The 23,974-nt window shown below is 39.7% G+C and overlaps 1 protein-coding gene across 1 annotated transcript in view; it reads left to right on the forward strand.

The window, feature by feature from the left end:
- The first annotated feature begins 1,442 nt into the window (after positions 1-1,442).
- The window catches only part of DDX4 (DEAD-box helicase 4), a 32,334-nt gene continuing 9,802 nt past the window's right edge, over positions 1,443-23,974 (forward strand). The window contains exons 1-10 of the mRNA XM_074931564.1: positions 1,443-1,718; positions 5,133-5,196; positions 11,190-11,258; positions 11,698-11,772; positions 13,923-14,036; positions 16,237-16,302; positions 17,504-17,646; positions 19,308-19,460; positions 21,009-21,163; positions 23,111-23,240. Coding sequence (XP_074787665.1) covers positions 1,443-1,718; positions 5,133-5,196; positions 11,190-11,258; positions 11,698-11,772; positions 13,923-14,036; positions 16,237-16,302; positions 17,504-17,646; positions 19,308-19,460; positions 21,009-21,163; positions 23,111-23,240 — 1,245 coding nt within the window. The remainder of the gene's footprint in view (positions 1,719-5,132; positions 5,197-11,189; positions 11,259-11,697; positions 11,773-13,922; positions 14,037-16,236; positions 16,303-17,503; positions 17,647-19,307; positions 19,461-21,008; positions 21,164-23,110; positions 23,241-23,974) is intronic.

The raw sequence follows: 23,974 nt of genomic DNA on the forward strand, positions 1-23,974 counted from the left end.
CCCCTTGAGTGCTGGCCAGGCTCTGGGTGGAACCCAACAGGAGGATGAAATCAGATGTTTCTGTGCAAAGAAAATTGCCAGTTATTTTGGCCTGTTGATTTAGAGGCTGGACCTGCTTGCAGCGATGTTGGATTCCTCACCTATGGATGGACGCATTGTGTAGGATTTCCAACTTATAAGGAAAGGTACTCTAAATCCTCACTGCAACCAGGGTTCCCCAGCAACTGCAGATCATTCTGAATCAATCCATAAGAGCATACAACAGTTAAAAGATGGTGTTAAGCATTTAACAGAAGATGATGGCTTAGATTGGTTGACAAGGATGTTTAAAGGTTGGGGGCTGTCTGGGTGGTTGATATCACTGGACAAAACTGTAGGGGTAGTTTTCCTGATCATAATAACTGTGCTTTTAATGTTGCCATGTCTCACCAGCCTCCTGCAAAGGGTCCTGCAAAAGGCTGCTCATGCAATGTTTGTAGCACAAATACAAAAAGGGGGAATTGTCGGGGTAGGCAGTGGGTCTGCTGAATGCCTGACAGAACCTATGGAGTTCCACCTTGACCAGATTGTCCTGTACCTTTGAGAGGCCTACGTGCAGGAAGGCATACCACACAAGAACAAAGAATTGAGTAAGCTAGGACAGGGAACATTTTCTGCAAGAGATATGAAACTCTGACCACAGACAAGAAACCATGTGAATTAGGTTCAGAAGTAAAATTTTAAGAAAGCTATCTAGTCATGTACCATTGCTATGAGTTTAGCCAATTGTGTTAGAGCTTGCAGTAGCTGTAAAAGATATATGAAGTACGTAGAGAACAATAAAGTGCTTCTTTTGCCTCTGACTTATTGTCGCTTGACTGTCTCTACTGCAACAATATACCTGGACGGTTTTACCTCAAGGCTTTAAGAATTAAATTTTAGAATTAATTTTACGGTAACTATACAAGTCCTATCTATGTTTTCCTGCGTGTTGAAATAAATAAAACTTGCAAGAGAGGAATTTAGCCCTCTTACTTTTCTCCACAAAGTCTGTTGTAACAAAAAACACTGGGAAGAGGATGTTCTTAATTTTATTTTTTAAAAATAAATATATAGCCTGTTGGACCTAGTTGTTTATTATTATTATTATTATTATTATTATTATTATTATTATTATTATTATTATTATTAATTCTAGCAGAGGTATGTTCTGTTAGCTGTTATGCTAATGCTTGAAGATTTTGTTTGCAGCTAAATCATTAGTAGCTTAATTGTAGTTCTGCAAAACCATGGATTTCACTTTTATCAGTAGATGTCTGTAAAATAAATCACACTTTAACAGTCATACACGAAGAAACAAAAGAACGTCCAGGTGCTCAGAGCGCCAAGCAGGATCATCACCACGGCAGAAGCACCCGGATATTGCGGACCCGCACCTTCCCAAGCTCCCCTCTTTCTTCCACATGCCCTACCCCGACGCCCCAGGCCGATACGCCACGCGCCCCCGTCGGGCCGAGCGAGGCACTACCTACAGCCAAGCCCCCGCCTGCCGCCCCGCCGCGCCCTCCCGCACGGCGCCGCCCAGCGCCGGCGCCCTCGCCCGCCCGGCGCCACGCGGCGCCGCGCCACCCGCGCCGCTAGGCCGCGGCACACGTGCGGCCGTGACGACGCGCGCTCCTATTGGCCGGCGGGCCGGGCACCTCGAGAGCCCGCCAACTGCACGTGCGGTGGCGTTACAAGTAGCGGGGTGAGAGGTGCCATTTTCTACCCGGGTCGAGGTGCAGCAGCGGAGGACGGAGGTAGGAGCGGGGCTGGGCGCCTCTCTCCTGGAAGCGGGGGGGTTTCCCCCTTCCTTCTCCTTTCCTACCCCCGCGGGACAGGGTGGGGGGCGTCGGTGAGGCCAGTGAGTGCGGGACGGGCATCATCAACAGTGTCCTCTGCATGGGCGCTGTGGGTCCCGCTGGGGACAGGCCGGGGGCTGCAACTAATGTGCTTTGTCTCCTGGAAGCAGATCTGGCAAGGGACAGCATGAACCCAGAGAACTGGAATGTGGAGGTGGGGGACGAGGAATCATCCGTTCTCCCATCCCTTCAGCAGGTATGGAGTGGCAGCTGCTGGTCTGTAGTGTGTTTGCTTCCCTTCCCTTTCTCCCAGTCCTGGCCCTGCAGCCTGCTTTTATTTTCTCCCTTTTGAGGCATTCCTGTTCCTTATGTATGTGAAATCTAGTATTCCTGAGGCTGAAGGACAAATTGAGGACAGGTTGCTGGGGTTTCAGTGTTAGTAGACTGCAGGTTTTTGCAGTAATAGGATTGGTTTGATGGTCCTTATTACTGTCTGTTGAATAGTGAAAGGGCATTGGTGGAATTGTGTTACTGGGGTCTAGCAGAACCATGTGTTTTGGTGGTAGTTCTTGGCTGTGGGTTAGATGTGAACCGTAGCTTCTGTCTCTGTGCTGTTGATGTCCTTATAGCTAGTCTATTTCTTTTTAGCTGGCAGTCACTGAATTCGTATTTCTTTCTACCACTGCAACAAATAGAATCTGGGTGACCCTCTCAGCTGATGTGCATTGTTCAGTTAATGTTGAACTTAATATTGGTCCCAAACGTTTAAATGTATAGCTACTGTAGGAAGGGTGAGGAGTGCGCCTGTTTGAAGGATTGTAGTTAGGACTTTGAATATCACTTGTAGTATGTTTTTGTAAATATGGTAGGCTGCTATAGGAGTTCACTGTTACTGAAAAGAGTTTTCCTTCGGGCTAGCAGTTTGCTTGATGCTGTTTTATTCAAGCAGTGCTTTAGGTGAGCTCTAATTGTCTAACCTGAAGACTACTTTTGGTGATGGAGAAAGGGCTTAGATGGCCTTGACCACCAAAGCTGATACAGAGAAAATAACTGAAGCCTCACCTTTTATTGATAGCAGTGAGTTGTTACATGGAATTGTTTGCATGCAAAACTGCAGTCTTAGAAAATGGGAATCTGACTTTTCAAGCAGGCTTAAATGTGTATAGAAACCAAGTCGACTTAATTGCATCTGTAGCTCTTTATGTGTAAGTGGGTCTCATCATGGTAGTTGTCCTCTAAAATAAGTTAACATGGGCCCTCTTGTTCTGTTTTGCTCTGTATTTTGAAAGTGTTCTTAATACTCTGATTTTTAGGAAAGAGGAGCAAAGAGGCTCATGGATCATGATAGGGATTATGGAGCAGTTGTGTTTCCAGATCTGGTTATTTACTAATCTTCCTTTCCAAGCTCTGTGGGAAGCTATCATATATGCAGACATAGGTGGAACTGTTGTGTTTCCTCTCATAGCTTCTGCTTAAGTTGCTTCTGTAAGTTGTCTCTACTCCCCGCTGTGAGCTGGGCTACTACAGCATTTGTAAACCCAGTTCACTTAAACTGAAACTAGAAAAGGGTGCTTATAGAAGTTACTGTCTTCGATTCGGCTAGGATAGGGTTAATTTTCATAAACTGGGAGGGAGCATAGCCAGGACAGGTGACCCGAACCAGACAAGGGGATATTGGACACCATGCTGACCTCACATTCAGTATATAACTGGAGGGGCTGGCTGGGGTGGGGGGTGATCGGTGATCGCAGCTCGGAAAGGGGCTGAGTGTGGGAGGCAAACAATTGCGTTGTGCATCAATCACTTTATTATATTCGTTTTATTTGTGGTGGTGGTATCGTTTTCTGCTCTTACTGTGGTGTTCTATTAAAATGTCCTTACCTCAACCCACAAGGTTTTACTTTTTTCCTTCCGATTCTTCTGTCCATCTAACCGAGGCGGTGGTGAGGGGTGGGGTGTGTGTGCCGAGTGTGCGAGCAGCCTCGTGGTGCTTTCTTGCCCACTGGGCCTAAACTACAGTACAGGAGAAAAGCTACAGTAAGGTCAGGATGTAGTACATATAAGTTGTTAAATTGTGTGCAGCTTAATAGTCTCAAGAGTTTGATAGCTGATTAGAAGAATTCTTAAAATACGCTTCCGGAGTTCATAGCAGAACTAGTTATGTCAGGTACCTGCTGTCAGGTGTAGTTCTGAGCTAAGTCTTGTGTAGAGATTCTTCTATTCAATTTTTGTTGTTTTTTGCATAGCAACAAAATGCTTTGGTGTGAAATGAAGTGTAGGATACAGGAGTGTAATGAGACAGCTAAGGAATAATGTTTTGTTGCTATTGTTGATTGAATATTGGTATCAGAAGAAGCTGCAGTAAATTTGAGGAGAATCTGTAGTGAGTCTTTGATTGTTGTCATTGGTCTTAATGGGTGTTTAAATTCAGCCTTGAGGAACACGGAGGAAGGAGAGGCAAATGGCTTATCCAGATGGATGTGTAAGGCTACCGGTAAGGTTGCCAAAAGAAGTAATTACAGCATATACTTTGAGAATAGAAATTTTACCAGTTTAGGTTTAATTTCTTGTCGTGGTTGCAAGTCACATTGAAAAGTCTGAAAGCTGTAATAACTGAAAAGCACCGTCCTGAAGTGAAATGTTTGGTAGTGATTTGATGTTCCTCAGTCAGATGGTGTTTTGGTTTACTAGTACATGTCTGGCTTGCATTAAACAGGAGAAACTTAAGCATGGGCTTTGCTGGAAGTAAAACTGACCACAAGAGTAAAATGTGAAAATTAGGTGCTGTTCTATATTGTTTTGAATCAAGTATCTGAATCTTTGAATAAATGAACAGGGACTGACATATTTCAGGTATTTCCTTTTAAGATAATCTGTAAACATCCTCTATTAAAACCCTGGAAGTGCAGTTACGAAACTAATGAGGACAGGTTTTTAATCATAATAGAAAGAGTCTGAAAGATTGGAAAAAATACTTCAAAGATTACACTATTGTTCTGAACAATGTTTCATATATTCAAGGCTTAAAATGTTGGCAAGGTGACAAAGCTGATACCTCCATAAAGCAGTGACAGAAGGCAAGATAAACTTACTTATTGGATAGGTGTAATGTGGTTTTGGTGACATTCAGAGGCAAACAGTATGTCACTTAGTACGCTGAAGTGTAATAAACTTAAGTGAACAGAAGAGTCTGAGACTGCCTTTCAGAAGGTGCGGAAGGCAGGTTCTTTTAAAGTGCAAGATTTAGCAACTGCATTTGTATTTATGTACTTTGGCTTGAAATTAACATGATGCGTCTTTTTTCTTTTGTAGGTTAACTTCTCTGAAAGACCAAACAGCCCTTTGTTCTACTGCAGTCCAAGTATAGACTCGTTGGGTATGTGAAAGGCACTTTTGATTTTACTGACATTTGGGGGAGTTGATCACTTGAATAGTTTGGAGATTAAAGCAAACAACAATGTTATCACTGATGTTTTCATGTGTCCCCCAAGGAGTTAGCAACATCAAATTATATGGGTAACATAATGAGTAGACTTTCCTTTTGACCCTCAACCCTTCTTTATTTACTGTAGTTATTTGCTGAATACAGCATATAACTTCTAATGAGAGCTGATAGGTGTTACCTCACATGCATTTCTAAAACTGGCTGTGCTAAACATGAACATTATTGAAAATAAGTGATATATGTGATGTTGAGCAGTTCTAGTGAGGTTCTGTGTGACAGTTGTGTTGAAAACAAGAAAAGGTCAGATGAAGTTGTTGAATGGAAATTTAGATCCATTTAAAAAAACCCAACAAAAACCACAAGGCAAAATGTTGAAGTTTGGTATCAAGTTTCTGTAAAGCACACTTGGTCTAATGAAGATGATGCCTTTATAAACTTGAACAGAAGTTTTTGATGTAGAAGTTTGAAGAATTTTAGATGTAGAAGATAGAAGTTTTAAATATGCCAAGCCAGGGTTGCTGCTGAAGGTAGTTTGCCCCAGGCTTTACTTTGTGTGACTCTGCAGTAGTCGGATCAGGGAACAGGTTTTGTTTAGAACTGATAGTCTCTGGGTTAAGGTAGTTCGGGTGTTCTCAATGTAGTCTCTGAAGTTAGGAATGGTCTTTAAGACTACTTGGTATTTTGACTTCAGTGAATTTCAGTCTGAGGTAGAAAGTTTTTGAGCTTAATCATTTAGTTAATCCAACTGTGGAAGAACAACCTAAACTTTATTTTAACAAATTGTAATTAGTACAAGTTATGGTCATATCATAGAATCATAAAACAGCCCAGGTTGGAAGAGACCTTGAAAGATCATCTGGTCTGACCTCTCATGGTAAAGGAAGCCTGAATGAGATTGTCTAGCACCCTATCCAACCTCATTTTGAAAATCTCTGGTGATGGGAACTCCACTATGTCCCTGGTGAAGTTGTTCCAGTGAATGATTGTTTTCACTGTAAACAATGTATTCTATCTAGATGAAAATTCTTCCAGTGCAGCATGTTTATCTCTTTGTGAAGGGAGACCTCCTGTTGTCTTTATAGCATGTCTCAAGTACTAGGATACTGTGATAAGATCCTCCCTGGACCTTTTCTTCCAGGGAGAAAAGACCTAACTTGCTCAGTCTATTCTCATAGGGCGGGTTCTCCATATCTTTCTAACTGCTCATGTGTTTGAACAATCAGACCATGGCAGTACATTTATGGCTGAGGTATCCATCCCCTGCCCTTTAGTGTATAGCTGAAAGGCAGACTTACTTTGTCCAATTCCTTGTCCCTAAGATATTGGGAAATTAGGAACAGCACAATAAAATATCACTTGTGCTACTTGATTTACAGTGAATATGGACAGTTACAGAAAGTAGAAAATTTGGAGGACAGGCTTTGCATTCATCCTAGAACAGCAGAAGGGATTTTTGAGATCTTCACAACCTTGTGAGGTTGCTAACTTCAGCAATAGTTTGACACAGAACAAATGGGAAAAGGCAGTGCCTGTGAGGAGGAATTAAATTGCAAATTGGATGAAAGTGAGTCTCAGAGCTTCATGTTATATTCCAGCTCACTCTTCTGACTAGCTGTCAGCTCTGCATCCTAACTTTTTCATTACATATTGCAAAAACAACTTGTGTATTCTCAGATTTGTGCCTCTTGTACTGAAATCATGGCAGGGAGGGCTTTTCCTGCAAATGTCTTGCTTTCACAGTCATCATTAACCATTCCTTTCCCGAACTAGGCATATTGTGTCATTTTAGATCAGTGTGAGCAATTTCAGCGTGTCTGTTTTGGCTTAACACAATCTTTCTGTTTTTTATTGGTAGAGTTCCTTATCAGCTGTTCTCAAGCATAGGTAATAGTAGTGAGATTATTTATGCTAGATACAAGCAAACCTTATTTGCTCTTTAAAGAAGGACTTAAAGACCTAAAGCTGTTAAGGAATTCCAGAGGAGAGGCTTTTAGTTGATAGGCTTATGCATCTTGTCTTGACCTTGTTTAAAAGCGTGCCTCAGTGTTAGGGTGCCTTTCCCTACAGCACGATGGAAAAAGGTGTCCTTTTTTTCCTCTTTTCAAGAAAGGCTGCATGGGCCTTACTACTTTTTCCCTTGCAAAGCTTCTAATTTATTAAAAGATTGTGCTTCAGATTAATTTTAATTTAAGCACTTGTGAGCTGCTCTTTTGAATGCCATGCCCTTGTAGGCTCTGTATAGTTTATATTAGCGATCCAGCTTACTTGTTTGACACTAAATACTATGAGTAGTTAGTGTATGCAGGTTAAAACTTTAACTTTTTTTCTTTGAAACAATATCTAGTAGTAGTACTCTTATGTAAATCCTTGTAATGAGGGTAAGCTAAAAGTAGGATCTCAAACTCTCAAATTATTTTTAATAAAGCTTTACTTAAAGAAGTGAATTCATTCTTTGTATTGCTTCTTCATGAAAGCAAAACTCTTTACAAGCTGATGGTTCTAAATTTTCATCAGTTCTGAAGGAGGTTTTTTCTGTTTCACACTCCTTTGGTACTTAACAACCCACCCGCAAAAACCAGAATTAAAGTCTTGCCAAAATAACATGTAGTATGTACAGGATTTGGGAATAGATGTCTCTGAAATGTATTAGAATCAGGTTTTAAATCCCAAAATACAGTAGAAGGCTATAAGTAAATGCATATGATGAGGAGATTGGTGGGTCTAACAGCTGTTGTTCATGGATATGCTGTTGCAATGCTAGATTTTAATTCCAGTGAACTGGAAGCAAGGACTCATTCTAGTCCTCTTAATCTATCAAATATTGCTTGAAAATTAGTAAACTTAGAATGGTAAATGGTATCGTGACAAATTAAATACTAGCATTTGATACTTCTAGACTCCCTGTAAGATGAGCTAGCTTGCAAACATACGTAGACATGAATTGCATGAATAATTTGTGTAGTAGTCAAATGAAAGTTGCTATACTTTTACCAATTTTAAGTTCATTGGCAAGTAACATGGCAGTCTACAACTGATTTGGTGTAAGTGCTAAACATAGCAGACTAGTGTAGAGTGATTATTGGTTCTATCCTATTCACGGTCTGTAAACCTGTGGTTTTGTCCAGCATCTTTCATTAGTAAGACAGTAAACACAGATGGCAACATGGTGAAGGAACTTACTACAGCAGGTGCATTACTGATCAAGTATTTTGTTGACACATGATGTACTTTCCAAAAACTTTCAATTTTGAATTAACTTAGTGTGCTGTGGAAATATCAGTGGAAGAAGAGTGATAGAGTAAGAATGGATTAGGATGGGAAGTAAATGGAAGAGTTGTCATCCCATTAAAGGCAAATAGACTTGGTCAGTGGAAGCCAATCTATAGTGGTAAATCATAAATATATCAATTTAAATAATTGGTAAGGACTTTTTATTTGTTGGTGGTTACATGTTAGATTAAACATGACTATCAGAATCTTTTATATTGATTTTTGCCACAAACTACTCACTTAAATTTTCCAAGCAAGCAGGAACTTTGAACATTGTTCAGGCTATGAAAGCAGCAGTTTTAACATTTTGTTTAATATCGTATGAGCAAAGTTCCCTAATTGAGTGACTTGATACTCAACGGTGTTTTCCTTTACCAATTTTCCTTTGACAAGCTCTCGTATACACATGATCTTTAGCTAATATGTTTGCCTTGTTGCAGAATGTACTGTACCTAGTGGATTGGTTTTGTTCAGAGGTAGCTGTAAAAATATGTTAAGCAGTGTTAACTTGGAAGGAAAACAGTAGCAATCAGTTTCTGTGATAAGTCACATGTGTACATCATGGAATTTTGTAGACATGTTTTGATTTCAGATTTCATATCTTTGTGATGGTTGCTGATGTCCTCTGATCTTGACTTTGATACTGCAGAATAGGGAATTTTGTTTTTTATAGAATCACTGAGGTTGGAATGCAACTCTGAAGACTGGCCAGTCCAAATCCTTGCATAGAGTAGGGATGGTCAGTTATAGCAGGTTGCTCATGACTTTGTCCAGCTGAGTTTTGAATTTCTCCAGAGATGGAGAACATGCAAGCTCTGTGGGCCATCTGCCTAGTGTTCAGCTACCCTCAGAGTAGAACCATTTTCCTTACGCTAAAATGGAATTTCCTGTATTTCAATTTGTGTTCATTGCCTCTTGTCCTCTAATTGGATATCAGTGAAAATAATCTGACTCTGTCATCTTCACTTATTTCTGTTAAGATGTAAGATGGTTTGAGCCCTGTTGTCTCCAGGTACAGCAGTTTTACCTGTCGGCTGCTCTCTGTATGACAGATGTGCCAGCCTTTTCATGATCTTTGTAGTCCTTTGGGCTCACTCCAATATGTCAGTGTCTGTTTTGTACTGGACAGCTTGGAACTGGATGCAGCATTCAAGATAAGGTGTCAACAGCATGGAACCTGCCCCCACCTGCTGGCAGCATTCTTCTTATTGTAGCCCAGAAGGCTGTTAGCCTTTACTGTAAGGGCATATTAGTGGCTTATGTTCAGTTTGCTATCTACTACAGTCCTCAGGTGTATCTTTGCAAAGATGCTTTCCAGCTGGTTGGCCCCAGTGGGTACTGGTGCCTGGAGCTATTCCTCCCCAGGTTCAGGATTTTGTGTTTCTCTTTGTGGAACTTTGAGGTTCTTCCCTGCCCATGTCTCTAGCATGTTTTGAGTTTCCTCTGAGTGAAAAAGAGTCTTGTGTTATGTCCTGATTATGTCTGCAGGCATCCTGACAGTGCATTATGTCCTGTCATCTGGGTCATGAATGAAGATGATAAACTGTGTTGGCCCCAGTGCTGCTGACTGGCCTCCAGCTGGAGTTTGGGCTGCTGATCACAACCCTTGAAGCCCAGTGGTTCAGCCTAATTTGTCTTCCTCACTGTCCAATTATGTAGGCTGTACTTTTGCATTAATTTGGAGTTAAGTAGGTGGTGGGGGTTTGGTAGTGGGGGAGGGGCTGCAGTGCTGTCTCCTGTGGGAAGCTTCCCCAGCTCCAGGCCAGACCCACCTCTGGCCAAGGCTGAGCCAATCAGTGACAGTGGCTGTGCCTCTGATAACATATTTAAGAAGGGAGGGGGGAAAGGCTGCTGGAGAACCAGCAGTGGAGAGGAATGAGATGAGAGGAACAACAATGCAGAAGCTAAGGCCAATGCAGGTGGGGGTGGAAGGTGCTCCAGGCATTGGAGCAGAGACCCCCCTGTAGCCCATGATGGTCCACGGTGGAGCAGATCTCCACCTGCAGCCTGTGGAGGACCCCGCTCAGAGCAGGTGGCTGTACCCGAAGAATACTGATTCCATGGGAAGCCTGAGCTGGAGCAGGCTGTTCCTGAAGGACTGCATCCTGTGGAAGGGACCTACACCGGAGCAGTTCATGTAGAGGTGCAGCCCGTGGGAAGGACTCGTATTGGAGCAGTTTGTGGAGGACTGTCTCCTGTGGGAGGGACCTCACACTGGAGCAGGGGAAGAGTGTGACAAGTCCTCTCCTCTGAGGAGGAAGGAGTGTCAGAGACAACACGTGATGAACTGACCATAACCCCTATTCCCTGTCCCCTGTGCCCCTGGGGGGGAGCAGGTAGAAAAATCATGAGTAAAGTTCAGGAAGAAGGGAGTGATGGGGAAGGTGTTTTGAAGATTTGGGTTTATTTCTCATTATCTTACTCTGTTTTGATATGTAACAAATTAATTTGGTCTTTTCTCCCTGATTCTGTGTTGCCCCTGACTATAATTGGTGAGTGAGCCCTCCCTTGTCTTGACCCCTGAGCCATTTGTTAAATATTCTCTGCCCCATCCCACTGGGGGGGAGAGCAACCAGCCTCATGGTGTTTAGTTGATCTGTTTGTATATGAGGATGTTATGGGAGACAGTACCTTACTTTCTTGTTGTTTTCCAGGTGCTGCTGAAAGACCTAACAGAAGTCAACGTATGCAGAATTATTTTGAAGGGTATTCTAGGAGTAGAGGTAGGATTGCAGGGTTAAAATTTATAATTTTGGGGATGGTTAAGCCTTCCTTTTGGACAAAAGATTTAGAATGGAGAACTTTACAACAGAGATTCTGGAAATTCAGATTTCACTGTGTTGGTAGCAGTACCCTTGCTGAGTGGTGCTGTTTGTTACAGAAAACAGTAGTTAGACCTGTCCAGAACTTTGTAATTTTACTTTTCTTTGTCCTGCAAAAAGGGCACCTTTGTCATGTGGTGGTTTTTTGTTGAGTGGGAGGTAGGCTGCAAATCTGAGGTGCCTTTCAGCAGGAATAATTCTGTAATTTCACTGTTGAGTTTAAAAAAAACCAACACAGCAGACTGAAACAAGAAAAAAATAAACATCCCAAACCCAAAAGACTACCCTAATGTCAAAGATAGCTTTGAATGTGAAGATGATTCTTTTTTTCTAATTATAGATGCTGATGAATGTCTGAACAGACAATATCAACCAGTGAGTGGGTTTGGTGGCAGAAGGAATTTTGGAAACAGAGGTAACTTTCTGGAGTGTCTGTAATTCTAGTGGCTAGTCATATTTGGTACATTAAATTTTCCCTATTCAGGTACTCAGTTTTCTTGTGTCAGAGCCAAAAGTGTATTTATGACTTGCAGGGTTAATACCAATCCTTATTTCTACATAATGTAGGCACTCAGTATCACCCCTTAATTTTGAATGCACAACATAAAATACCCCACTGTATTTGCCAGAAGGCAGAACTCTGCACTTAAAATCAGTGTTTTCTTTACATCTTGCTTTGATTCCATTCTCCCTGGAGGGAGGTATTTTTCTGATTTTGTTATAGTGTAGTATAAAAATCAGTTGAATATTAGTATTCACATATATGCCATGTGAGGCAGCATACCAGTGCTTTTCTACAGAAGACCTGAAAGCTAGTTTTCTTTAGTATCCATAAAGCAATATTTAATCCCTGTCCTCTTCTTGCTTACAATGGCAAGTGCCACCCCTGTATGCAATGCACATTGAAGAGGTTAATAGATGGCAGTTTGGCAGTACTGCCACGTATGTTTCCACCAGGTACTACCAGAAGCACATAGGGCAGTGGAAGCTACTGATGCTTAGCATCTGTCTTGATAGTTCTATGGCTATAAGTGGGGCTGGTATGGAACAAGGAAGACGGAAACTCTAGTCCTGTTTTGGGCTTGTTTAGCAAAAGTTCTGACCTGAACAGCTGTGGAGCCCCTTGGAGTTTTATTTGTTTTTTTCAAAAAAATTCTATACCATTTCTTCATCTCTTATATTGATGCCCAGTATGGTAGGGGTATGCTGGAATTGTTTGACTGAGTGTTGACCTTGGTGGTGCTGTAGAATGCCGAACAGTTCTGGTGTAGACTCTGGCAATTGCAAAGCAACTCACAAGCTGTATTTAAGGTCTGTAGTGTTTGTGCATGTTTATATGTAGACTGTCTTTTGCATGTGAGCCTGTAAGATGTGATTTTTCATTTTTTAATTTGGCAAAACTTAGATGATGTATAAATTGGTATGCATCAAGCACTGGTGGAGAAGGAGCTACAGATGCTGTGGTAGGAGAACTTGTTGGTCTCATTTAGCAGAAGTTGCTCTTTGTCACTACAAGATGATAGAACAGGTGTTCACTTGAATACAGTCTAAGAACTAAATGACAATTTAAGTCAACTGCTTGGATCTTAAACACCTGAAACTGGCCAATCTGAAATGAGTACATTTTTGTGTGTGGCTGCTTACTTCCTCCCCATCAGGAGGGTGACTAGGGAAAGGGGTTAGAAATATATACTAAATACTTTACACTGCCTATCCCAAGCAACCGAAAAGCACTGAGTAATAAAATAGAAGTTGATAGATCTGAAAGGCAGGTTTTTAAATCCTTGCTCCATAGGAGGCAGCAACTGTAGTAGTACTTCACTACAGTACTGTTATGAAAACCGAGAAGGTACAAGTGCTGTCAGTTGTTGTGTGACTGAACCAGAGGACTGAACTGATCTGGATCATAACTGAAGAGTTAAAAGGTAGTAGCTTATATAGTGTATATGCATGTAAAGTCAAATACTTAATGTTCAATTTACTTCTTTCAGGGAGTAATACTACAGAATAGCAGTATGCTCTTCTACTTTTTGGCAAAAAGTACTCTTTCTCTTTTTTTCATAAGCTTAGGCAAATCAGTTAGTTTTATTGTAGTTTTATTGATAGTTTTATCTGAATTAAAAAAGGACTGTGAAGAATAATTGCTAAGTAAAAGGCACTGGACCTGCACCTGCAAAATTGGACCAATTAAGTTGTTTGCTGTGCTGTACTGCTGATTTTCAAGAAATGAAGTGTTGTAGGAGATTCTAACATACAAAGTAGTGGTTTTAGAGGATTTCCTGTTAGCATTGAACTAAGTGAGAAGTTTTTCATGTTGGCTGGTTTGTGTGGGAACAACATACATTTGGTCGTTCTTTCCAGGTTTACTTGTCCGCTGAGCTATGAAATAGCTTTTCTTCAGCCATGTTGTGGAACATGGATGATGATGTCTTTGAATATTAGTATCATGAGGAATAATACAGCATAGGTTGGAGTTAGAAATTATCTTTTGGGGCTGTTGCACTGTAGAGTGTTTCAAGTAGATAGTAGTAGCTTTAAGCATAATATTTCTTTATACTATTTTAGACTATCCAATACACTGTGTATTAGTTACAGGTATTAAAGATGAGCAAAGACGTGAACCTCAGTCTGGCATTTTTCTTGGCTCTAAAGGAAGAGGAGCATTTGGAGGTCATGCAGGTGAGGCTTTTTAGTAGGGTGGTGAACCTTTCAGATTTCTTCACTGATTTTTGGCAATGCACTACCATGTTAGCTTTGCTAAATGCTGTCTCACTGTGATTGTTCTCCCTGTCTGAATTAAGAGTTTACTGCAAATGTTGAACAGCTTGCTTGCATGCCCACACAAGATGTGTTTGTAACTTAAACAAATTTTAGCAATTGGATCTTCACAGCTGTTGTCCATAATGTTGTTTTCTTGGTCCTACTGCCACTGGTCAGTTAATGCACAGTGAAGCAGAGGTACTAATCTCAGAACTCCAAGCAAGCCTTTAAGAGCTGCTCAGTTTTGAAATAGTTGCTCTAGGCTTTTTCTACCCCACCCATAAAGGGAAGTATTGTTTTAGTTTTTTCCAGGCTGACAAGTAAGGCTTGTGTCTGAGAGGCCAGCTTTTCCTAATGACTTTAATCTCTTGGGTTTTTGCTGCTTACAAAGGGTTTTTTCCCCTCATGGTTCTATTTTGCTTTGCTGCTGGTGGTACTGTAACCTATGTGTTGTGCTACCTAAAGCATAGTAATCTATCACTCACAAAAGTCCCCGTAATCCAAATTAGAAATTCCATTAAACTAGCGTACTCGGTACTGGATGCTGGATGCCAGTAGTAAATAATCTCCATTTAAGAATAGAGAATATTAAATACTCTCTATTTAAAAACATTTTGTGCGATCCTGGTAAAAGGATTTTTTGCTGTAGAAAAGGTTAGAATGATTAGTATGCATCTTCAGAAGTGCTTCTTAATATCCAAAGAACAATTGATTTGCCTCTAGTTGACAGAGTTAAAATTAAGTTTTTCTTTAGTTCAAATAACGATTTTTTTCTTTTGGAACTTGTGTTTATAGAAGCAGCATGCTAATATTCATAGTGGACATAACTGCATCATTAATGCAGGATAGTTATTCCTTAATTTTTGTGACCGTTGTGTAAAGTATTTGTATGTGAAGACTGTTAAAGATACTGGTAGGCAACAGTTGCACTAGTTTGTATGAACAGCTCTTGTTCTTTCCTCTTCACTCAGTCTTGTGTCCATTATCTACATTGCTAGGCTCCTTTCTGTTCAGAGGGGCATTACTTTAAAGGGTTTTTTTAACATTCTTTGAAATCAGTACCACGGTTTCTTGCACAGAGTAGCTAGATGCTACTGCTTTAGTTTAAGGCTTTTTCTATTTTGTGTATAGTAAGAGCAGGACTTGAAACAGATTCTGGAAATGCTACTGTTAATAGCTCAATCTTGAATACAGTTTTTATATATGCAGGATATAGTACTTTCTCACTCTTAAGAATAAATGTCAAGAATAAATGTCATTGTTTTTTCAGTGGTAATGAAAGCAATACACAATGTGTGAATGTCAAGGTCAGAATTTTAATGGCATGAGTATTATAAATGTGTGGCTGTTGAAATAACAGGATAGTTTTCGGATTTAAATTTTCTCCTAACTCTTGAAAAATTGCTGTGAAGTTTATGGCTATGGCTCTTCAGTTATTCAGAAGTTGGTTATGTAGCATAAAACAAGCATATTTGCATTTTGTGGAAAAGTTGAATGGTTCTTAAAACCAACATGCTGTAATGGTAAGCATGTGTGAATTACTTGTTACAACATTTGTTTATTAGCTTTAGGGGGGAAAAAAATCACCTAAGAAGTAACAAAGGGTTATAAAACTCAAATTTCTGTGGCATGTCAATTTGTTGTTATGATTTTTTTTTTTCTCATGATTCATTTTGGGTGAGTATAGAGCCCTTTCAAAGCATATGCTGGATTTAGGAGGGATCATTACTCTTGATTGTCTTTAAATACAATTTGCTTCATTTAGACACCTTGTGATGGCCATCTGGGATGACTGCATTTGATTTGATAAGGGACTTATTACAAGTCAAGTAAGGACCAGATGTGTCTCGTGAAGTCTGTCAGTTTAATTCCTTCATATTATTACTGCAAGGTCCTGCTAAGCTTGGTGTTCCGTTCCGACATTCTCTCTTTCTGCCCTTTAAAACATAAATATGGGGCCTTTGTCTTCTGACTTTTTATAACTAAGCTTTTGTTGCTTGCTTAAATATTTCCACTCATTTTGCCAATCATATCAGGACCCCTAGTTGACTTTTCTAAGTGTCTCTAGGTATTTTTCATTAAGGTTCTTAGACTTTTCTCTTAAATTTTTTCCTAAAAGTGGTTAACTTTGGAATGCTTCCTTTAACAGCAGCAGAATGCAAAGAAGAAACACGTTCTGAAAAACGTAAGTACCTTCTTCAAAGTAATATGCCAGTTTTAATTTTAACTCAAGGAACATTCTTTAAAGTAAGTTACTGGAAACTAATTGAGTAAAAAAGAAGGTAGCAATATGGGTCAATGCATAACCATCTTCATGTAACATGAGTTGCCAAGCAAATGTGGTTAGTATGTTTAAACTTTTAATCTTTAAATTACTGGACAACACAAGTGGTTGTTTTCACCTAAAGACTAGCTTTTTGGAATAGAGTGCTATAGAATTTTTCTGTTGCTGGCTGTTTATTCTTTCTTGTAGTAAAGCCTATCTACCTGAGCCACAGGTGTTAGAAAACTTAATTGGCAATAGTGTAGGCTTCTAAGTGATGATAGTCATTAAAGCAAACCATGAAGGAACACTAGATTCTCAGTTTCAGATGCTGTAGCATCTGGTAAACAGGCTTGATGTGTTACTGAGTGCAAATTAGTAAATAGAATTTCAGGATTTGTGTATGCGGGAGATCAGATTGAAATGTATGATGAATGATGTATTGAACATGTCAGTTGGGACAATCTATTAGAAGGTTTCTTTACCTGCCGTGTTTTTTTGCAAGTGACATTAGCCTTACATTGCCTTTCTCTTACTCTTGAAATGTAAAAAGAAAAATAGTGAACTCCTGACTTCTGTGTGAATAACTTTCATTCCTCATCCTTCCTCATTTGAGGTCTCTCTGAAGTGGCTTCTACTGCCAGTCTTTTAGTGAGCATCAAATAATTAGTTTTATACCTTTGAGTTTATTATCTTGAAAAATACCTTAAGGAATACAGAACTATAAGTGTACTGCCATGAACAGATTAATTTTATCCTTGTGTATTAAATGTATTGTTATTCAATGGGATAATTTGTAGTATAATGAGTTTTTGTGGTAGAATTGTTTTTTGCATGGTGGTGAACTAGAGCCTAATTTAATTTTTGTGAGTAGCTCTTTAGAGTAAGATCCATGAGCAAATGTGAGAAAAAATGCTTGACAAAAGCCTAAGTTTGAGTTCTAGCCTAGTAGTATTAAAACTGTTCTAATAGAATTCATTTATGAAATTTCTTGTCTTCCTGGAAACTGGACAGAAGCCTGACAGATATCCCACTGAACTTCAGCAGGTCCATTCTCAAAACATTAGTTTCATTTTAATTTTTCTTTATATTGTTTATGAATTTAAGTGCTTGTGTTTTTAAGGTCCAAAGGTGACTTATGTGCCCCCTCCTCCACCAGATGATGAAGAAGCCATCTTTGCACATTATCAGACAGGAATTAATTTTGACAAGTATGATGAAAATGTTGTGGAAGTGTCAGGACATGACCCTCCAGCACCACTGCTGGTTAGTGAACTCATTAATCTCAGGGTTTATGTGGAACACAACTCTGCAAGGTTTTATACAAAGTCTAATAATATTCATTGCTAATGGAAAATTTTTTGAATGTTGCAGACAGTACTGTGTTGAAAGGAGATGCTGCCCACTTGAAAGATACAAATTTGAATTCAAAATTATATTGACAAACTACAGAAGTGTCCCAGAGAAAGTAATACTGAATGGACAGAAAGTGTAGTCATTAAATGGCAGAAAAACACCACTTTAGATCTTGAAAGGTCTTAGGCAGCAGTTTGTGAGAAGGCTGGTAGGGTTATCTTGTTGAAGTCTGTTACTGGGGAACCCTTAACATGGTACATTAACAGCTGTAGGAGCAGTTTTTATTTGGACAGAGGTGTTTTTGAAGTAATTTCTGGGGTTGCTGTTTAATGTTTAAAAGTAATATATAACTTTGCTTCTATTCCATACCAGGTAGCTAGTGTGTTGTTTTGTTGTTTTTTTTCTTAAAAAGCTCTTAAGAATGAGGAAGAAGGGTGGAGGGTGTAGTAGCACCTGTGTTGAAGAAGCAGATGCAGAGACTTTTTTCCCATCCATCTTCTGAAATTTTCTTACTGAAGTTAAACTGGTTTTGTCATGTATAATGATTTTTTTCTTCTCGGGTAGGAATGTTGCTTTAGCTCCCCTTGTTAGTTCTAGCACAAAAACTAAGTGTGTATGTGAAATGCTGGGGTTTCAACCCCAAGCCCCAGATTAAGGTTGACCTATGGGTGATTCCCACAGCCCTTCCCAAAAGGGGGGTGAGTTTGCCTTTAGGCTTCCCTCCAGGGTGGTGCCGGCCTGGCAGGGAGAGCCATTGGGTAAATGAGCCCCAGGTGTCTGCATTAAGTAAACAAAGGTCCGGTGTCCCCTTTAGGGATAAAAGCTGGGACCACTTGCAGGCAGGGGCAGTGTCTGTCTGTGAGGTGGATGCACTTTGCAGAGTTCCCTGTTGGGGAAGGAGCTCCTGCCTCCCTGGGACTGGGCTCCAGTGAGGTCTGGCTTTTGTAAACATGGGCTGTGTAGAGATTCAGTATGTGGCTTCCTTGGTCTTATGTATTTGGCTTGTTGACTCGGTTGTCTCCTGTCCTTTCTATGTGAGACTGCATTTCACCATTTATTCCACCCATTGTTGGTCATGCGGTGTCGTTGTTGGGGTCAGTGGGATTGATGTCCATTGTGTATAATCTGAATGACTTGTTTGTACCCCCATAGCTCACCCATGTACTGACCCTTTTGTATCAGATACAATTTGGTTATTGGTTCATCTTTATGCTGGCTGTGTCCTTTATGCTAGGCCTGATAATTGGCAAAACAGTATGTCCTATGTGAAATGTAACAGAAAAGTTTTAGTCTGTTTTTGGCTTCTCTGATGTTCCTGTCAAAGCTAAATAAGACCAGCTGAAGGCCTTCACTGTCCTACAAACAACATTATTTCAGTGACGTGGGCGGGTTGAAGAAACCCTTGGGGCTCTGACATGTAGGAACCATGGCAATCTACATGATTGGCAAGACCCCCTCAAAAGTTAATACTTTTTAGTGTTTTAATGTCTGTATCCTATGGTAAGCAACTTAGTTTTTAAACTCTAACTTCCATGCTTGTATACTGTTAATAACAATTCTTTCTTGTACAGAATTTAGAAGAAGCTAACTTCTGTCAGACTTTAAAAGTGAACATTGTTAAAGCTGGATACTCTAAACTTACTCCAGTGCAGAAGTACAGCATTCCTATTGTTCTGGCAGAACGGGATTTAATGGCTTGTGCTCAGACAGGATCAGGAAAAACTGTAAGCATTTTCTGTAGTATTCATCCTACTGGAAGCGTGTGATGTTGAACTTTAAGGTGGATGCCTTAGTCTTCTGTGTGTCACATGCTTCACAGCTTGTTGTCTAATGATTTGACTTGCACTACAATGGCAGGTGTAGTGTTCAGTGCAGATATGAATGATGAATGGGTTGTTGCATTTCTAGGCTGAATTTCTTTGTAATTTCAGTGAACTACTGTTGTGATACAGCACGCCAGTCTTCAGGGCTACAGATACAGATTCAGAAGTATAGGCCGTTGTAGAAACCACTGAGAGAAAAAATCAGCAGTTGGAAGTTGGGGCTTTGTTGTGGATTTTTGTGTGTTGGTATGTGTGTTTTGTTTAGTGGGGGTGTGTGTGTGTTGGTTTTTTTTTAAACTTGTGCCAGATTGTAACAGTGTGCTGGTTTGTCATCCTTGGCTTGATCAAGGCTGATCTGCACCAGACTTAGTTTTAGGTGATACAGTATTAATTATGGAACAGCGTTGAGAGTTGATACTGAGTTGACAGTTGTCTCAACTTGTTAAACTGTCTAATGTACCCAAATCTATCCACTGACAGCTTTGTACAAGAATATTTGAATATTAAATATAGCTTTTAGCTCTTCAGTATAGTGTGGAATTTTAGTTTTGTTATGTAGCTTATTAGTTACTTTTTTTGAAAAACCTCTTCTATTTGCAGACGGGGAAATGTCCAGACCTTACACTATAAATACTCTGAATGGTTTTGAGACTGCTGTACAGATTCTGTTTTGGGGGTAACTAGTCTTGCATGGGAGTAATGGTTCTGGTGTAGCTGTGTTGCAAACTGATCTGCTATTATAATAGTCTGGGTAATGGTGACACATGGTTACCTTGAATCTACTGATGATACTGTAATGCTTGTAAATCTTTCTTAAAAGAAAGGTTAGGAGGGGCTCTTTATCAGGGAGTGTAGTGATAGGATGAGGGGTAATGGTTTTAAACTGAAAGAGGATAGATTAGATCTCAGGAAGAAATTCTTTACTGTGAGGGTGGTGAGGCCCTGGCACAGGCTGCCCAGAGCAGCTGTGGCTGCCCCCTCCCTGGCAGTGTCCAAGGCCAGGCTGGACGGGGCTTTGAGCAACCTGGGCTAGTGGAAGGTGTCCCTGCCTGTGGCAGGGGTTGGAACTGGATGGGCTTTAAGTTCCCTTCCAACCCAAACCATTTGAGACTGAAATATTAAGGAGGGGGTTTGATCCTGGGGTATATAATTATCAATCTATGTCAGCATGATATGTGGAACTGCCTGAAGAACCCACAACGTAGTGCATGTCTGTGTTCCTACATTATTACATTCTTCTTAAGGTCCAGAGAGATATTTTCATGCTTCTTAAACGGAGAAATAGGCTTAAATGTTCTGTAGTGCATTCAGGTCAATTGTTTTGCAGTGTGATTTCCTTAAAGTTGATAGTGTGCAGTATCATTGTAGCTTTTAGATAGATATACAGCTTTTAGTGTGACTGAAAAAAGGTTTAAGACTAAACAGCATAAATACTGATTCTTTTTTTAGATGGCTTTTCTTCTACCAATTGTGACTCAGATGATGAGAGATGGGGTGACTGCCTGTACCTTTAAAGAGCAGCAAGAACCAGAATGTATTATTGTTGCCCCAACTAGGGAACTGATAAATCAGATCTTCTTAGAAGCAAGAAAATTGGTTTACGGGTAAGCTTTTGCACTGTTGCTGGTATTCATTGTTACTTTGTCTGAATCAGCAGTGATTTTTTTTTTTATGAATACTTTCAATGTTTTTTCTGTGCCAGTTGAGTGACTACAAACATTTGAATTTAGATGCTTATACTGACTAGGAGGTTTCATACTATGTGGCTAAGGATTTAAACTCCTAATATTCTTGATATTGCTGGTGGGTGAAGAGAGTCTTAATCCAGCTTGAAGAGATAAGTACTAAACTTGTGTCACATGTTTACTGATGAGAAAAATGAAACTTCTTAAATGAAGTAACTTAAATTTAGCTTGTGTCAGTAACTTATGCTTTTATTTTCCTCTTGACAAAAATTGAGGTATGGGTTTAGGGGTTTTTAATTAACTTTAGTGTTGATTTGTAGTAAGTACTTCCCAATGTTTCTCATCTTGGACAGAAATTTCACAGCTCAAGGAAGCTTTTCTGGCTCTTTCTTCAAAACAGAGCAAAAAATCTACACTTGTCACTGAGGCCTTGGATGTTGTGTGAGATTACCTTTGTACTAGTTTGCCAGTGATCTTTCTGCTGCTAAGTGATAGGTGTCATCAGTGAACAGGAAGAGAATTCAGTCTGTTGTCTGTAGAGGCTTGTTACTGTTAGGAGGTGGAATGGAGAACACAGTGCAAAATCTGGTGGGTTAAATTAGATTTGCCTTTGCCTGTTTAGGCAAATATAGGCTTGGAGGCTGTTTCTGTCTTTAGGAAGTCACATCATGTTTGCATATGTATTTAAGAGTATTACTAAGAATAGCTTAATCTCTAGAACTCTTCTATGTAGCTAGTTCTATTAATTATGCCATTTTAAACTAGATACAGATTTCACAATAAAATAACTTTTGAATTTAGAAAGTTTCTGCTACAGCTGCCCTGCAGGAAAACCAAGATACCCTACATTTGGGGGGCACTTAAGCAATATCAGGGTGTTAATCTGTTGCCTCTAAAGAACTGCATGCATATTGTTCAGTTCAGGTTCATGATGGTCTTAAGCACTTTGGCTTAGTTCGCAAATAGGAATATGAAATACATATATTAACTGATAGCAGATAAATGTTGAAATGTTTTGAGTCCAATCTGTTCCTATTCTCGACTAAAGCTTTCTGAAAAGTTCTGATTAAACCTGGTAAATTTTTATCTGATTCACAGTTGCTGCATATGGAGCTGAATTAGTGTCTTCAAGAATAGGCAGTTTGAATTTGAGTATGAAAAATGCATGTAAAAGACTTATCAGGGGGTTATATAAACTTCTGAACTTGTTCTTCAGCTATATGAGGGACTTCTTGCTCATAGAGGTGGTTTTCTACAAGAGATGAGTATCTGATGTAGCTCTTCTCTGTAGATCTAACCAAAAAACTTAGTAGGAAGAGTGCTGAGTAGTTTGGCACTTGAATGGGTTTGCAGTCTAACTCTTGAGTGGCACACTACATGGCCAGTGTGATCAGTTCCTTCACAAAGATCTATCTGTGTGGTTTTGGTTTTTTTGCTCTGTCCTTTCAAGGTGTGGAAAGATGACTTCCGAAGCTCTAAATGCATCTATTTGGTGATTCTGCTTTTTCTAAGTATGCTGTATAAAAGGGGACAATGTCTTAACACCGTTTTGGTTCTTACTGCCAGTAACTCTCAGCTGAAGGGAGAGGGAAGAAGGCAGGTGAAATGGAATGTTCTTTCAAAGTAAGCCACCTGTGCAGCCTATACAGTGTAGTATGAATGAAACCTTTGAGCTTACAATGAGTGACTTTTAGGTCTTGGGTCCTGCTTTTTGTTATAAGTTGTGCTGTGTGGTGAAGGAATTGAACCACTCTAAGATGGTTTATGGTAGATATGATAATTTATTACATAGTTTCATGAAACAGTGCTGTCTGCATACTTTTATCTTGAATCCAAATTTTAATAAAAATTTTTTCTATATAATAGTACTTGTATAAGGCCTGTTGTGATCTACGGAGGTACACAAACAGGCCATTCAATTCGTCTGTTACAACAAGGCTGTAATATACTATGTGCCACTCCAGGAAGGCTTCTAGACATCACTGAAAGACAGAAGGTAAGTTCTTAAGCGTGTTTAGGGAATTTAGATTTTTGTGTTTTTGCATACTGGTTTTCATTCTTAAGATTTGATAGAAGCAAAGGTAGAGCCACAAAACCATTCAGTAGGCTGCCTTTGTACAGGCACTTACTTAAAATATAAATGAGCTTTTCTTGGCATACCTGAATACCATGAGATTTTTTTAAAGAGTAGTGTGAGTCCACATCTCCTCAGTCCCTTTCAGGACCCACTGGAAAATATCAGTCTAAATTAAACTGTCTGCAGTGTTCTTGTCATAGAAATTTTATTGTATAAATACATGGGAACACCTTCTCTTAGTCCTCGTGGAAAACTGCATAGTATATTTTCCTGTTTGTCTTGCTACAATATCTTTTATCTGTCTGGAACTATGCTAATATTAATTCTTTGGATATTTTAATACTGATTTTATTCAAAACACAAAAAGCCTCCAGCTGTCATATTGCATTTGAATTTTTATTTTTGCAGACACTGTAAGTTCAAATCAGAATTGCTACATATTGTAATGGTGGCTCAGTGACAAACAAATGAAGTTTGGAAAACATTTCTTGGTAGTAAACTGGAGATCTGCTTTCTGTGGTTGCTGTGCTTCTAGTTAAAATTACAGTCTTGGTCAGCAACAGTGAAGCTGTAATGTCCTTAATGCTTTCTGACATTTATTTCAGAAAAAGGAGGTTTTTGAGTGTGTGAGGGTTATATGAGAACCCTTCTAA

Source organism: Athene noctua, chromosome Z (assembly GCF_965140245.1).
Source record: "Athene noctua chromosome Z, bAthNoc1.hap1.1, whole genome shotgun sequence".
NCBI classification, from domain to species: Eukaryota; Metazoa; Chordata; class Aves; order Strigiformes; family Strigidae; genus Athene; species Athene noctua.